Below are 15,346 nucleotides of genomic sequence, written 5' to 3' on the forward strand. Positions count from 1 at the left end.
ATAATCCGGCAGTACGAATGATGGGGGATGAAGATGCAATTCAGTGCCAATGGTTGTTGCAGCGACGATGACGGTGACGATGATGCAAAGTGCTTTACTCGGGACTGCTAATCGTCCCTGTACTGTATTCGTACGCGCTGCCGCTTGGGACCCGGCGGCGGCCGCCGCGGTGGGCGCGCCGACAGCCGCGGGCGTTTTGACACAGGCGGCCGCCGAAGGGACGGCCGGCCGGTGGGCGGTGGTGGACTGGATGCGCCGGTGCCTGGTGGAGGCACGGCTTTGGCTGGACCTGGCGGCTCCCCGCGGTGGCCGAACACCTGAACCTCCGCCAGGGCCAACACCTCGTCGCCCGCCGGGGGTGGCGGCGTACCTGCTGTCGCGGCCGCCTTGCGCACGACCACCCAGCGCCCACTGCTGCCGCTGCTGGTGCAGTTCAACTGGACAACCTCGCCCTCGTCTGCCACCCAGTCTAGCACCGCGCACAGCCTCGCGCCGCCGCCAGCTGTAGCCAGGGCCGCCACTGACGCCGCGTCGGTGGCGGGCGCATCACTTAGCCAGACCGACACGTTGCGCAGCCGGTTGCCGTACGCATCTGCTCGGTTGAAGAGCCGTACGTATGTCACAACGTAGGACGATCCGAGATCCACTGACAGGAAGGGACTCATGTCCCCGGGGCCGGACTGGAAGAAGCCGCTCCCCGCGCTCGAGTCCAGTGATGATGCGTATTCAGGATCCGCGGAACCCGAACCAGAACTGGATCCGGAGGCGTACACGATGGGTGCCACGCCGATCCCGTCGAAGGCATACTCAGGGGCGTTGTCGGGGCCCGCGGAGGAGGAGGCGAAGACGGGCAGGGACGACACGCCCAGGCGGTAGGGCTTAGTCACGTTGGTGAGCCTGGTGACGCGGGGGCCTACAGGCGGTTGTGAGCACAGCAGGGAGGCAGCGGGGTCATACCAGGGCAATGTCAGCTGGGTCAAACGGAGGGCAGCGCGCATCTCTAAACTGCGTCCCTCATGCGTGCACGCGCTGGTTGGCATTGGCTAACATGTCCCGGCCGCAGCCATGGGAGATGGTGAGGTGCGCACGCACCTGAAGGGTCACTGGCGGACGCAGGCGGCGCGTCCGGGCTGGTCTCAGCCTGCACACCGCCGGCGCCGTCGTCGACCAGCTCGCCGTCACCGCCGCAGTCTACGCCCTCAGTGCCGCAGCCGAGCGACAGCACCGGGCCGCGCACATAGACCTCCAGCTCGGCCACCTTGGGGAGGAGCATTCAAGTCAGTTGGAGAACAGGATCTGTAAGCATGATGCCGGTGAAGTGCTGCGGCTCGGACACAGACGGCTACAGCCCGGGGCCGTAGCTGTGTATGCTCTAGCAACCTTCCTTCTGCCATACAAGTTCCCTTGGAAATGCGCCCTTGACTGATTGGCTGGCGGCAGGCACAATCAGTTGCGACAGAGCCGCGACACGCCGCAGCTCGCTCAGACGCTCACCTGTAGCAGCTCCCCGGCCGGGTGGAAGTTCTGCAGCGTGACCCACTGCCCCGCCGGGGGTGAGCCCGGCCGGCCGCACTCCACCGACACGACGTCCTGCCCCTGCGCCAGCGGCGCTGCCGCCGTCGCGATGCGCCCGCCGCACAGCCTGTTCAGGATCAGGCCGGGTCGGTCATCTGGCTCGGACCGGATAGGCGTGAGGCCCACACGGACCTCGGCGTTGCCTAAACGGGAGGCGCCCACGCCGCCGGGCCGCAGCCTGATGACAACGGCTGTGATGTAGAAGGGGGAGCCGAGGTCCACAGACAGCCAGGGCTGCGAGGGCAGGACGGCGGGCAAGGCGGGTAAGGGGTCTGACTGTTGAGTTGCGGGCGTCAGGTGGTGTGAGTGTGTGTGTCCAGCGGCACCAAATCGTGCAGCGATCGTCATAGCATATTAGCATGCAAGGAGGCATGCAGCAGAGCACGCACGTCTGCACCTGCGGCTGCGCCCTCACCTGCGTGTCTCCGCGCCCGCTGGAGAAGTAGCCGCTGGTGACTTGCAGATCTTGGGCGGAGGCGGAGCCGTCAATGGCCCACAGACTGGAGAACCTGACCGCACAGTTCGTGACACACATAAAACACACAGTAGGGCAGGCAAGGAGGCGCGGGGCAACATGCATGGCACTTAAAGGCCGAATGTTGAATGAGAGCGATGTGATGGACCGATATCGCGATATGTGCACACGTGTGTGTATGTGTGGTTGCAGACACGCTCCCGCCCCGCACCCGGCCCATCCAGCTGCACAAGCAATATGTCGCCGCCCTCTCCAACCAGCAGTAATCACCTGTAGTCGGAGTCTGTATCGCTCACGCCGCGCAGGTGTGAGCTGGAGAAGGAGGGCCGGAACACGGCACGGTTGCGCAGCGGCACACACGTGGCGTTGTCGGCAGAGGCCAGAAACAGGGGGCCGCAGGCGCAGGCGTAGCCCAGTGCCGAGCCCGCGGAGCGGGGCAGGTTGGTGCAGGTGTTGGGTGGAGGGCCGCAGGGGGAGGGGCTGGCGGCGCAGGGCGTGAGGGCCAGGCCGTCGGCCGCAGCGGCACGCGGCGCCGACGGCGGGAACTGTGGGAAGCGTGGCGGCGCCGTCGGGCTGTCGGGGCTAAGCGGCGGCGCCTGTGGCGGCGAGGGACGCGGAGAGGGCGGCGGCGGGCGGGGCGGCGGAGATGAAAAGGACGACTGACCGCCTGAAGGGGCGGAGTCGGTGTCGGTTGTAGTTGGTGGCGGGGGAGATGCTACAGCAGGCAGGGGAGGAGGGCTGGTGGTGAAACCGGGAGGCGGCGGTGCGTGCGGCACGCCCGGTGGCTGGAGGTTCCACTGGTCGGTGGGGGGTGCAGGCGGACGTGGCGGCGGCGAGGGTGGGCTGGGAGGCGGTGGGGGCGGCGCGGGTAAGGAGCTGGCGAGCAGGGGCGGCGGCGGCAAGGGCACGCGGGCGTTGGCGGTGCGCTTGGCGACACACAGCTCGCGACCGGCATCCAGCAGAGAGCAGTTGAGGCCTGCATGGAAAGAAATAGATGCCGCCATACTCACACTCCATAATCATTAACGGCTGATGAGCACCCGCGCAGTGCCAATCGATGTATCGTGCAATCCACCAAACACAAAAAGGCATATCTCCAAACATGCCTCACCTCGATTCCAGTTGAGGAGCGACTCCACCTCGATCCCGTGAATGGCAGCCACGCCCAAACACGAGTCTCCCACAGACACCAGGTAGCTAGCCCGGCAGGCCTGCTGCGCAGCTGCAGGTCCGGCCGCTGGGTTCTGCGTGGTGGTGTTATCGGCCCGCAGCGACCTGTGGTGGTGGCGATGGCGGTGGTGGCCGACTGACAGCACGCCGGCTGGCGGCGCGATGCAGACGCGTATTCCCCTCCGGATGGTGGTGGAGGCGTTGGGGCCTGTACGGTACGTGGGTCAGCGTGGCAAAGCAAGTGAAGGGCAAACATGCCGCAGCTGGCGCGACCCGACCCGAACCAAGCTGTGCCAGCATTCCAGCGCCGTCCGTTCTTCATGCTGCTGCCAGCCGCATGCAGAGTCATTTGACCTCTGGCCCCGTACTCGTACGGCAGCCAGCGTGCCGTACTCACACAAGCCGTTGTTGACGGTGTTCAGGTACGGCAGGTTGCCACGCAGGAAGCCGCGGGCCACGTCGCCGCAAGTCTCGGCGCCGGTTACGGTGATGTTGGGCAGCGGCCACCACAGCGGGCACTGCGGCGCACACGGTTGTGCGTGTGTGTGTGTGTGTGTATGTGTGTGTATGTGTGTTGGGAAAGCACAAGGAGAGAGGGCATGAGTTTGTGTGCCAGGAAAACACAAGGGCCGCGCGTGTGTGCTGGTGCGTGTGGCATGCCTCCGACACCCAACTCCAGGCACCACTGCCACGCCGGCATTGTTGTACCCTCAGCGTGCAGCGGTGCTCTCACCCCGGATGCGATGGTGGTGACAGGCGGCTGAGTGGGCGGCGCGCCGCACAGCTGCGGCACATTGATGATGGTGCCGTTGTAGGCCGCCACGGGCTGGGTGCGGTCCAGCGTGGGGTTGGCGCCGTACAGGTCACTCAGTGTGATGCCGTACCTGCGCGTGCATGTCCGTGTTCGAGCAAGCGCTCCTCTTCTTGCTAGTTACACCCCAGCCCTCGTTCCTCTTCCCGCCCGCTTGCGTCCTGTTTCTTTCTGGGAGTGCTGGAGACAGCCCTGCTGCCGTCCGTCCACTTTGACGTACACCGTAACCCAACGCCCCATCCCCACGTACCCCCGTCCCCACGCACCGAGTGGCTATGTCCAGGAAGGAGCGGTCCTTGGGCGGCCCCGGTACCTCACCACAGTAGAAATGGACCGCAGCGATGGAGAGCGACCCCTCGCCAGCCGCCTGCAGACACACGCACCCACACAGTATGTTGTCGGCGAATGTGCCCTGCCCCGATTAATTGCGTTGTTTGAGCACCGTTGTGCACACCCTTGCTTGCTACAGGCGTTGCATGCTCCAGAGCCTAATCAACACGTGGCAACACGCGCTTAGGGATGCGCGTTCATTCAGTCTCTCACACCTCACACAGGCGCCACCGGCAGTGCCACTTACGTCGCCGGCTCCAGCCGCCCCGCCGGCCACTTCCAGCGGCACCGCTTGCACACGAAGTGCCGCGATGCGCTGCCCCGGCGAGCACACCGCGCCAGGCGCGTTGATGCTCGCCTCTGTCAACGCGTACAGCAGGCTTCCTCCGCCACTGCTGTTGCTACTGCCGCCGGATGGCTGCTGTAGCAGGTTGACGCCAGTCAGTACGGAGCTGCCCAGGCGGGTCCACGCGCTGCCCGCCTCGCCGCCGCCGTCCTCATTGAGGGGGCTGCCGCAGCGCACCGCGAAGCCGCCAAGGCCGGCACCAAGGCTGCGCATGCAGTGGGTGCGGGAACCATGGAATGAGCTGTTTGGTTTGTGGCATTCGCTGGCAAGCCGGCAGCAGGACAGGCAGGCGGTTGGGCTTGGCCTATGGCGTTGGCGTATGGATAAGTGGCCGACCATGGCCGTGTGCCAGGGGAAGGGCAAGGATGCCGGTAGGTGCTGAATCGAGCTGTCCCTCGCTCCTCCTGCTGCAACCTTGAGTGTACCTGCCACGCTTAATGCACCACACATTAGCCCCATCGTCGCACGCACGCACACACATGCACACACACCTGCCGTCGAAGTACGACACTCCACGGCCGCCAATGGCCTTGACGGCGTCAAAGCCCAGCAGGCAGGGGTTGTCCACCAGGTACCCGGACGACTCGGCGGAGGGGTGGTAGGACCCCACGCCCTGACTGGAGCCGTCGGAGCAGCGCACCCCCAGGTAGTTGATGTCGGTCTGTCAGTTGAATGGTTGGTTGAAGGTGAGCTGTTGGCAGGTTGGTTTGTTGATAGATGAGACTGGGGTTGCGCCGATTACGCGACCGTACCCTTGCACCGGTGCCGGACGGGCTCAAGCAAACACTGCGTGCATACCTGCTCCCATGGGGTTGACCTTGTAACCCATTCACCCGTGAGCCCGACGGTCTGGGACTAAAAATAACACGCGTCACCCATGCACTCGCTCGGTGCACAGCTCACACACGCACCGCGCCTTCCTGCGCCGCTACGATGCCTGTAATGACGGATCCAGAGCCGCACGTCAGCACTGTGTCCACAAAGGCCGCGGCACCGCCAGCAGCGCCGGCATCGAAGTTCAGACCCGTGGCCGTGACGCTCGTCAGGTAGGCGGTGCCGTTGGGGGCTGCGAGTTAAGCAGGCGCGAGATGGAAAGGCAAGGTCACAGGCGGGCGGCTGTGAAGCTGGATGGTAGTTCTTAGGTATGTGCGCATGTGTGCTCTTGAGGAGGGGGCCGGGGGCTGGGGAAGCTTGCGCAATCAACAGGCGTGTGCACGGCAATACCGATGCCGGGGACGCGCCCTACCTGGGATGGATAGCGGGGGCCGCGGAGATGCCACGGCTGGAGCAGGCCTGGGCGTTGGCAGGTCGCCGATAGGCCGGCAGTAGGCGTCTTGAATGCTCAGGATGACTGTGTAGCCTGCAGAGGGAGCGAGATGCAAGAGACAAGTGCAAATGCTTCTTTGTGTCGTAAGAGTCTGTCATCAGGCCGGCACCAGAACATGCTGCTGTCCCCGCCGCACCCTCAATCCGACGCGGCTCACGTGCTTACCTAGCCCTCGACCGTACAGTCTGGTCTTTGTTCCCGCCCCGCCCCTCCCTGCCCTGCTGTCCTCACCGGGGTTGATGAGCGGGCCGGTGGGTGCGAGGAACTGGTCGTAGGGCTCGGGGTCGAACAGGTCGGTCACATGCGGCACGTACAGGCTGCCCTGGAGGCCGGCAAGAGCCTGCGAGAGGCGGGGGGTTGCAAGGATGTTTGGGGGGGGGGGGGGCGGGCGACATGCACAACATGGATGCACAGGCGCTGCTGGATCCGGCCGTCAAGCGCTTGAAGCGACAACGGGAAAGATGAGGAGGACAACATGCGGAAGCATTTGGTTTATAAACCTATAACGAAGGAGGCCTTCCGCCGCCCATCTGTCAAGTTGGGCGCGGCAGACCGAGCAGCAGTACATGGCGGCCCATCTTGCCCCGCCTGTCCCCTGGTGCAGGTGCACGCACCTGTCCTGGCGGGCAGGCCGCCACGCCCGGCACGTCCTCCAGCTGTGCAAGGTACTGCAGCTCGGTCAGCTGCTGCGTGCCGCGTGCCAGGTTGCGCAGCGAGGTAATGTACCTGCATGTGCGTACGTGCTTGTTTCTTAGCGAGCTTGCAAGGGGAAAGGTGTGTACGATGTGCGTGTGTATGTATGTGTGTGTGTGTGCGCGCGCGCAAGTGCAGATGCGTTCAAACTCAGGTGCGAGCGGATCGAGACGCGACGGGCAAGTGGGGCAGCCGACAGGGCACGTGAGCCTGGCAAGCTCCATCCTCCTGCCCCGCCGCCTCCTGCCCCATCCCGCCGCCCCTAAACACAGCAGCCGCACCCCCTATCTACAACCCCTCCAGCCCGCCGCTCCTTCCCGCACCAGGTTGCTGGGTCGTAGTCGTAAATATACTCGGGGCTGAGCTGTAGGATGCCCACACCCGCCGTGTAGGTGGTGAAGGCGGCGGTGTCGCGGCAGCGGAAGAACATCTGCGGCAGTGCCAGGCGGCGGTGTGCGGGGATGCGAACACGCTAGCGGTCTGGTGACCGGGAGCCGTACATACGTGTCTGGTGCCGTACGGCGCAGCCGCTGCCTTCATCAGCCGCCATCTCTTCCTTCACAGCTCCCACCCAACGAACCCGTGCCCTGCCACAACGTTCCAGACCAGGAGCTCTCCAGCTAGCGCGCACCTGTAGCGGCTTGGCAAAGTTAACGGTGTCATCGCTGTGCGGCCGCACCCGTATGCTGTCGTACCCGCCGGGGCAGGACTGCTCCGACCAGTCCACGCCAAAGGACGGTGCCACGTCATCGCCGCTGTCATACCCTGTCTCACCATCAAGGGTCGGGGTTCGGGGCCTTGTACGAAGTCGGGCACATCTATCAGCATGCTAGCACACGAGTGGCCAGCAGGCAACACACCATGTATGGTGCAATGCTGCCCGATGCCCCAGCGACCCACGCGCCGCCGCCACTACACCCCAGTGCCTCGCTCGGGGAGGCCCGGGCCCACCTGAGTCATTGAGCCCGTCGTCGTTGGAGTCCTCAAAGCCGGTGGGAATCAGGCCACCCTCATTGCCGTACGGTGGGTCGTTGGTGTACCTGTCGTACTTGGAGGGGGCGGTGGGGTAACCCACCGACAGCATCTTGCCGTTGCTGCACACCAGCGCAAACTCCTGCAGGGGGCATGGCGGCGAGCGAGCGAGAGAGAGAGCGCACGTTCCATCACGACAGACAGCAGTTGGGGCCGCATGCATGGGGGCTTAGAGGTTGAGGTGGGTGCGAGGCACCACCGCTTGCAAGCCGTGCGTGTGCAAGTCTTAAGGCAGCAGGCATTGAAGGATGTCTCGAACGGGACGTGTCCGTGCTCGGGCATCAGTCCGGACCTTGCCTGCTGCAGCTGCTACATTACACACCACAAGCACACCTACACAGTGGCCCCTTCTCATCTCACAAGGATGCAGTAGTAAGGACTCCGCACCCACCGTGACCAGCATGCCACCTGACGTGGCTCCCCACGGGGCAGGGTCAAACGTGCTCCAGGCGCGGCCCTTGAAGCCCGTCACGTGTGTGCCGCGGGGGCACACCACGTCGTACGGATCCAAGTAGTCAGAGATGGCCTGCAGTTGGGATTGGTGTGTACGGCAGGCGTGATGACATGTACGGCGAGAGGGCGGTTGAAACACGGCGGGTTGACGGCAAGGAAGCCTGGTTGGGGATAAGATTATGCATGGCTTCAAGAGCCTTTCCAGCACACACGTGACAGTAAGTTGTTGGTGGGTCCGCAGCAGGCACGCTCGGGTTGTGGGGCTGTGGGAGCAGTGATCTGGCCCTAACCAAGTAGCCAGCAGTAGCTACCTCCAGTGCGTAGGAGTTCAGCCAGGACGTGTACACAGGGCCCAGGCGGGTGACGCCCGTCAAGTCGTCGCCTGCATGCGTACCGGCACAGGCACGGGCACAGGCACAGGCATGTGATTGGTGCATTTGGATCAGGATGCAAGCATGCGCATGCCATCCAGAGGTCCAGATGCATCACGCAACAGCGGGCGCAAGGAAGCGAGGAGCCCGAGGCCGTGCGCACCCTGTGGCGGCGGAGAGGGCGGCGGCGGAGAGGGCGGCGCCTGCGGCGGCGGCGGCGGCCCCCGCACGGTCGCGATTGCGTTGAAAAGGCGCGGGAAGAGGTCGGCCTCGGTCTTCAGCGCGCTCTTGGCGTATTCCATGATGGCGACAGCTGCGTGGGCCAGTGGACGGAGCGAGCGAGTGCATGGATGAGCAGAGGCAGTGGCTCAGCTTTTGAGGTTGGTTTTACACGGTGGTCCGTTGACGGAGCGTAGTGCTGCAGCGAAGCATCCTAACGGCGAGATCGCACACGATCCTGCAGACCCCAGCGCACGTACGGCACGCTTCCCAACACGCGTCATCACCGAGCACTCGATGCTTGCTGTAACCCTGCGCACCCAGCCATGATGAGTTGATGATCCAAACCTCACCCTTGCCCTCTCTCACCCGCCTGGAAGTCATCCACGTCCAGCTCCCCCGGCCGCAGCAGCCCGGCGTAGTAGCGCCGCAGGGTGTCCACTGCCGCCTCGGCGTTCAGCAGCAAGTACGACAGGGGGGCGGGGTGGGGCACGGGCAGCGGCGGCCGCCACAGCGGTGCCTCCTCCACGGGGGTGGGTGAAATGAGGATGCCTACAGGTAGATAGGGCGCACGGCGGTGGGGCACGGCGGCGGGACACGGCACGGCACGGCACGGCGCGTGATGGGGCTCGTGGGGGGCGTGGGGTGCGTAGGACTAGCTGTGTTCGTACGCCCAAAATTCTGTATATACCGGGCCCATACCGCCGACAGCCCAGGGCCCAGGCCCTTACTCCCCCCGCTGCGCGTCATCACCAGACAAATCTCATGAAACAGGCCGGTTGCACCCCGCAGCTATCTGCCCTCGCCCACCAAGCACCCACCCATTTCGCCGAGCAGGTCGTTGCAGGAGTAGAATTCCGCAAATGTTTCGTCCGGTGCGAACTGGGCGTTGGGCAGCTCTTCCACGTTGCGAGAGCTGTGCACGACCAGCAGGCCGCCACCAGCAGCCACGTAGCTGCGGGGCGGGAGCGCACGTGTCAGGAGGCAAGTGCTTGCGTGTATGCATGTTGGTTACTCGCGCTATGAGTTTGGCTATTGTGCGCGCCAAGCAATTAGTCAGTTGCGCCAAGTCAGGATGCGGCAACCTGGGCCGCCGTGTTGCGTGTGCCTTTATCCGCCCTGGCCCAAGCACCCACGAACGCACTTACTTGCGGATGGCGTCTTGCAGGTAGCCTGCCAAGACCTGTGTGATGCATGCATTCCAAAACGTGGTGTGGCTCACAATCAAAATGTTCACAGCCTGCTTGCAAGACGGATCCTCCCTCCATTACCGACCTCTCCATCACAGTCATTACACATCAAGCAGCGCGGTACCTGGGACGTGGTCAAGACCAGCACTTGCAGGTACGGCCGGCCGGTCTCTTGCACGCCCGCCGTCAGCACATCAACAGGGAAGCCGTCGTACTGCGTTTCCCGGTACGACGGGGGACCATCAAACGACCCGTCCGGCCCGCCCGCCGCCAGAACATCCAGCGCGTCGAAAACTTCCTCCACGCTCTCCGCAAAACCGGTCGCGTAGCAAGTGGCGTTGATGCCATCCTGCGCCGCCGCCGGCCGGCCGTAGCCCGCCAGCCAACCAAAACCGTTAAACAGCAACTGCTGCGCCACGTGACCGGTTTCGGTTGGGTCGGTTGGTTGGTAGAACTCCCGCCACATCTCGCGCTGGCCGAGCACCAGCACTCGGCCGGCGCCGTAGCGGGTGGCGGCGGCAATGGGCTGGCTGTCGGGGCTGAGAAGCACTGGAAAGGCCTCGCGCAGCAGCAGCAGGCGGGTGGTGGCCACAGAGGAGTAGTCACTCGTGTTCATGTCGCGAGGGAACCTGCGCATTACGTTACCCCTTACTTTAGCGTGTTTGCGCAGTTCATGTGAATATTGCTTGCGTCCAGCGCTGGAGATGTACCGTGCGCACGTACATACGGCGGGCGAAGGCACCCCAGTGAGGCGGCTGTTGCAGACCGTACCTGTGGTGGTTGATGTTTGCGGCGAGGACGTCGTAGTCCTCGCGCCAGTGCTGCCAGGCGGTCGGCGGCAGCGGCTCAGAGTTGGGGTCCGAGCCGGAGGTGGTGTCGCCCCCTGTGCGTGCAATGAGGCGACACACCTTACTTCACGAATGCACGTGCACGTTGGGCGGCACGCACGCCTGGCGCATGCTCCCGCACTGTTCACCGTTCTGCCAAGACAAGCACACACCTTGCATCAGGCTCCGACGGCTCTTCAGCGACCTGCGCCCAACAACACCCGCAGCCTCGCCAGTTTGGGCCATTGCGTCCATCCGTCCTGCCTGCGACAGCTGCCGCCGCCGCAGCCGCTGGGCCTCCTCGAAAGCGACCAGCCGCTGCCGCTCAACTGCGCGCTGCCGCATCCGCAGCTGCTCCGCGTGCTGTGCCTGCGCGGCGCGGCCCGCCTCGCCGGCGCCCTCAAAGGCGTTCAGCATGCGAACCACGGCGTCGCTGTCGCTGTCAGCGACCGCATCAATGCGATAGGTCGTGCCACACGAGGCCTGTAAAAACAGAATGCATGGAGTTGCAGGTACTCCGGTACTAAGAGCGACCCTTGAAAAAGCGTTTCTTTAAGTAAAATTGGGCATGAGGTCGTTAGACAGACAAGACAACACACGTACGGCACACAGACAAATCCACACCTTGGGCACGGGCTGCGGCGGAACCTCCTTGGTGCAGGGCGGGATGTAGTAGTTGGTCATCAGCTCAAGCGGGGTATCCACACCAACCTGTGTGCGGGTCAGCAAAATGCGTCTGAGATTCCGTCCCCAGTCTGGTCGTACCTCGTCGACACTGTGGGCATTGGCATGAACCTTTCACCACTTTCTACCGCTACTATGCTTTCGGGACCCGTACCCTCCCAACCCAACACGCACACGCACACGCACACACCCACACCCACACCCACACCCACCCCCACACACCCACACACACCCACACACACACCCCGCCCCTCCCACACACACACACACACCTGCACGTGGCTGTTGACACGGATCATCTCGTTCAGCGGCACCCCAAACCGGACAGCCAGCGCGGCCAGGCTGACGTTGCCAGCCGCCACGTCCGCAAGCGACACCTTGCCGGCCGCGCGGCAGAAGCCTGTGAGGGTTTGGCGGCAGCGCGGCACGTTGCTTGGGTGCACGGCTCGCTTTGGTATGTGCAAGTTGACGCGCGCTAGACTGCAGCGCGTGCATTTGTTTGCGATGAGCGACTACGCATGGAGTGGGGCAGGCCGCCCTGCGTCTCGGAGCTGCATCATACTGTAGCCCCCTTGGTAGCCCCCCGCACTCCTGGGTTCGGAACAATTCTTTGACAACGGGAACGTACACGGTACGTCGGGCCCAGGCATGCACCTCCCCCAGAAGCCATCGCTCGTCCTGACGTGCAACGCACCTTGGCGAAGCAGCTCTCCGCGGCGCTCTGGGCTCACTGCACGTTTGGTAACCGGCACCAGGCGAAAGTGACTCGCCATGCCCTTTCGTCCTCGGCCATTCGGACATACAAGCAAGCAACTTGGCCCACTCGCAAACGTGTCGACACGGGCGATAGCAACTCCCAGGAATGCTGCACGTACGTACCTTTGTCCAGTACGGGGTAGGTGACGGAGTTCAACACGCCGCATTTGTTGGTGCTGTTGCCGGTGCGCGGCAGCAGCATGAAGCCACCCGCGCCCCAGCCCGCGCCCCTGTCGGTCGCGGAAGTAATGCACGCCAACGCAGCTCTTGAACGCACGCGGCTACTACCGTAAGGAATTGATTGCCCTGCCTGCCGGTAGGATGCAAGCGGCATGCTCCGGGCGGCTCTTCATGCGCACTCCGCCCATGCCATCCAACAGCCCGACCTCCTCCCCTCACCAACCCCCCACCTCCACCCCAGCCTCACCAGGAGTTTTTTACGATCCAGGCGTCGGCCGTGTACCTGCGGCGACACCACGCACATACGGACACGCCCCGGTCACCATGCCACGCATTAACACAAGCACGTAGCGGCTTGCACAAGCTGTCCAGTTCCACGCAAGGTGCGGAATCAACACAGGATCGTGCGCAACCGCCACCCGGCACGCACCACCCACAGCCTGCTGGCATCTGCCACGCACGCGCTCACCCGCTACCCGCGGCCTCACGCCCACCACGTAACCCGCCCACAGCCTCGTGCCCTCGGCGCACTCACCCCACCACGACCACGGCGTGGTTGGCGTCGTCCGCGGCGGCCGAGCAGTCGCCCCGGTACATCCCGCCGCGGTAGTCGGACCAGTCGGGGGCGGCGTGGACCAGCGCCACCGCGGGCTGGTTAGCCAACACCTGAGCACGAGGTAGAGTGGGTCGTGGTGGCGGGATACTTTACTTGCTTCCTAAGACCAAGCAGTTGGGGTAAAGAGAGGCTGTCGGAGGCAGGAGGCGCGCGCGGGCGTACTACGGCGGGTTCACTCTGTGCCTGTGTCCGAGAGGTGAGAGTAGCACCCAGCCACGACTGACCCATGGGCGCGGCCGCCGCACCTTCATCAGCGCCATGGCAGTGCGCGGTGCCGTCTCCCAGCCCGCAATCTTGGCGGTCGTGGTGCCGCTGCCACTGCTACTGCCGCCCGAGGCTACTGCCGCGGGGTCTGCTACATCCACCTTTCTTATGTAGTCAGCAAGGCGCCGGGAGGGGCAGTACTGGGACTCCACGTAGGCATTACCTGGCGCGGGGCAAAGCAACGGCAATTCAGCAGGTGGTTGTGTGGCAACGGCGTCAAGCGGGAGCTGCGACCAGCCTCAAAAGCACTTCAGCAGCTGCGCGTCGAAAAGCCCTTCGCACTCCTCCCGGCCGCCTTCACTTGCAGCCTTTTGTCAATCCATGATGTATGCTGCCTGTCTTGGCGACCTTCCCCGTCCAGCAGCCCGGATGTTCCCCTGCCCTTACTCCATGCATGCCCCCACCTACCCGTCATCTCAGCCCAGGCTGCTTTCGGCACCAGGCCCGACGTGGCTGCGTAGCGGTACGCCTGCCCCACCCAGCCGCCCTTGCAGCCGTTACCGTCCTGCGCACACACCACCGCCTGCAAGCGGGCATCCCGATACAAAGAGGCGGCGTGTCAGGACGACAGCTGACAGCACAACTAACACCCCACCCGAGTGATGGTCGCTAGGGAAGGCAACTTTACAGCAACATGTGTATGATGCAATCACCTCAATCGCCGACGAGGCGCTCTTCAAGCAACTGAGCGAAAGTGCCAGCACCTTGCTTCCCGCCCCGCCGTGTTGTCCCCCGCACCCGCACTCTTACCTGCATCTCCGCCAGGCGGACGCTTGAAGCCGCATCCCCCTTTGAGATGGCCACACGCGCCTCTATCGCGTGTGCCGCGGCGAAGGCAAAGCATGCGCCACACTGCACATGCTCAAGGGGAAGACCATGGGACTCTGGTCACACATATTGAGGAACGCGATTGCATGTAGCCCTGTTGACCGCAGCTGCACCCTTTCATTGGGTGCAGTTGCTTTGCGGCACTTCCGCACGGCACTTCCACTTACGGGGTTCTGATCTGCCGGCGGGCTGATGACCCCCGGCACACTGCGCCAGTCCATTTGCGGCGGCGCCACCACCGAGCCGTACCTGTGTGAGTAACGTAGTGCACGTGTGTGAGCGGCGTGCTGTCGGACGGCCCCAACATGGCAGACAGACACAATGGCATGCGCGCTGTCATGTATCGACAGGAGTATTGCTATTTAAAGGTCACACGGTGGTGCAGCGTAGTAGGCTGCGGTCTGTGCAGCCACGCTATTCTGGCTCAACCGCTGGCCCCTACCCTCAAGGGCTACCCACCCAGAGTGACCCAGGACCCCAGAAATTCATCCACCGTGTGTTTGTGTACGTCTCTCACCGCTGCACGAAAGCGGCACTGCGAACCAGTTCATCGTTCGCTCTTGGATATTGAAGGCCTGTCGCTGGTAGCTCGCTTGCGAGCATAACATATGAAGAGGCTAAAACTGATACTAGTAGCCATAGAAGAGGCCCAGCGCCAGAATGATTTTGCAAATTGCGCTTCGCTTGCCGTCGTTGCCTGACTGTCCCAGCCATTTTGTAGTGATCATTCACCCGTAAGAACGTCTTCCCTTGGTCATGGGCCGCGTTTTTACTCGAGTGCGACCTTTGTGGGGCCTCGCGAGCGCCCGCCGTTGCTGCCTCACAGTGCTATATAGTGCTAAATGTATCCAAGGCAGCTATATGTCATATAGTTTAGTGTGCCTGCGAGTTCCTCGAGCCCATGAGCTCCTGTGTCGGAACCCGGCGTGTTAGGCGCAGATCACGCGCCGGCGAGACCGGCACAGCCTAAAGCGTCTGCGGCCTGGCCATTGGGGTTCATGGGGGCTGCACATAAAGCGTTAACGCAATACCCAGCTAAGCTCTGGGCCCTTACGGGTGAAGTGCCACATGATGGTGTTTGGTAGCGATCGCCGGACTTGGGCATTGGCACGCAAGTGGCGTATTGGCACCGAGCTATACAGGTCGAGGAGCGATTGGCCCGAAAGCAGGCTGCCAAGATTGGGGCGGTGCGGGGGACG

At 63.7% G+C, this 15,346-nt stretch overlaps 1 protein-coding gene across 1 annotated transcript; it reads right to left on the reverse strand.

The window, feature by feature from the left end:
* Positions 1-16: 16 nt before the first annotated feature.
* On the reverse strand, positions 17-15,142 carry CHLRE_10g456950v5 (uncharacterized protein). Its single transcript, XM_043067078.1, has 38 exons — positions 14,665-15,142; positions 14,315-14,396; positions 14,070-14,171; positions 13,728-13,842; positions 13,301-13,482; positions 12,975-13,105; positions 12,687-12,722; positions 12,383-12,489; positions 12,198-12,233; positions 11,776-11,903; positions 11,444-11,530; positions 10,993-11,302; positions 10,764-10,875; positions 10,117-10,621; positions 9,951-9,985; positions 9,624-9,757; positions 9,172-9,354; positions 8,747-8,896; positions 8,524-8,594; positions 8,151-8,285; positions 7,679-7,841; positions 7,359-7,492; positions 7,051-7,157; positions 6,649-6,760; positions 6,266-6,374; positions 5,954-6,067; positions 5,619-5,773; positions 5,199-5,368; positions 4,609-4,912; positions 4,298-4,398; positions 3,954-4,104; positions 3,618-3,738; positions 3,162-3,428; positions 2,321-3,026; positions 1,991-2,084; positions 1,495-1,809; positions 1,093-1,258; positions 17-913 (listed from the first exon to the last, which is right to left on the reverse strand). Exons 1-38 carry the CDS (start codon positions 14,748-14,750, stop codon positions 108-110), a joined length of 6,822 nt encoding a protein of 2,273 aa, XP_042920475.1. The 5' UTR covers positions 14,751-15,142; the 3' UTR covers positions 17-107.
* Positions 15,143-15,346: the final 204 nt, after the last annotated feature.

The sequence above is a fragment of the Chlamydomonas reinhardtii genome, chromosome 10 (assembly GCF_000002595.2).
Source record: "Chlamydomonas reinhardtii strain CC-503 cw92 mt+ chromosome 10, whole genome shotgun sequence".
Classification (NCBI taxonomy): Eukaryota; Viridiplantae; Chlorophyta; class Chlorophyceae; order Chlamydomonadales; family Chlamydomonadaceae; genus Chlamydomonas; species Chlamydomonas reinhardtii.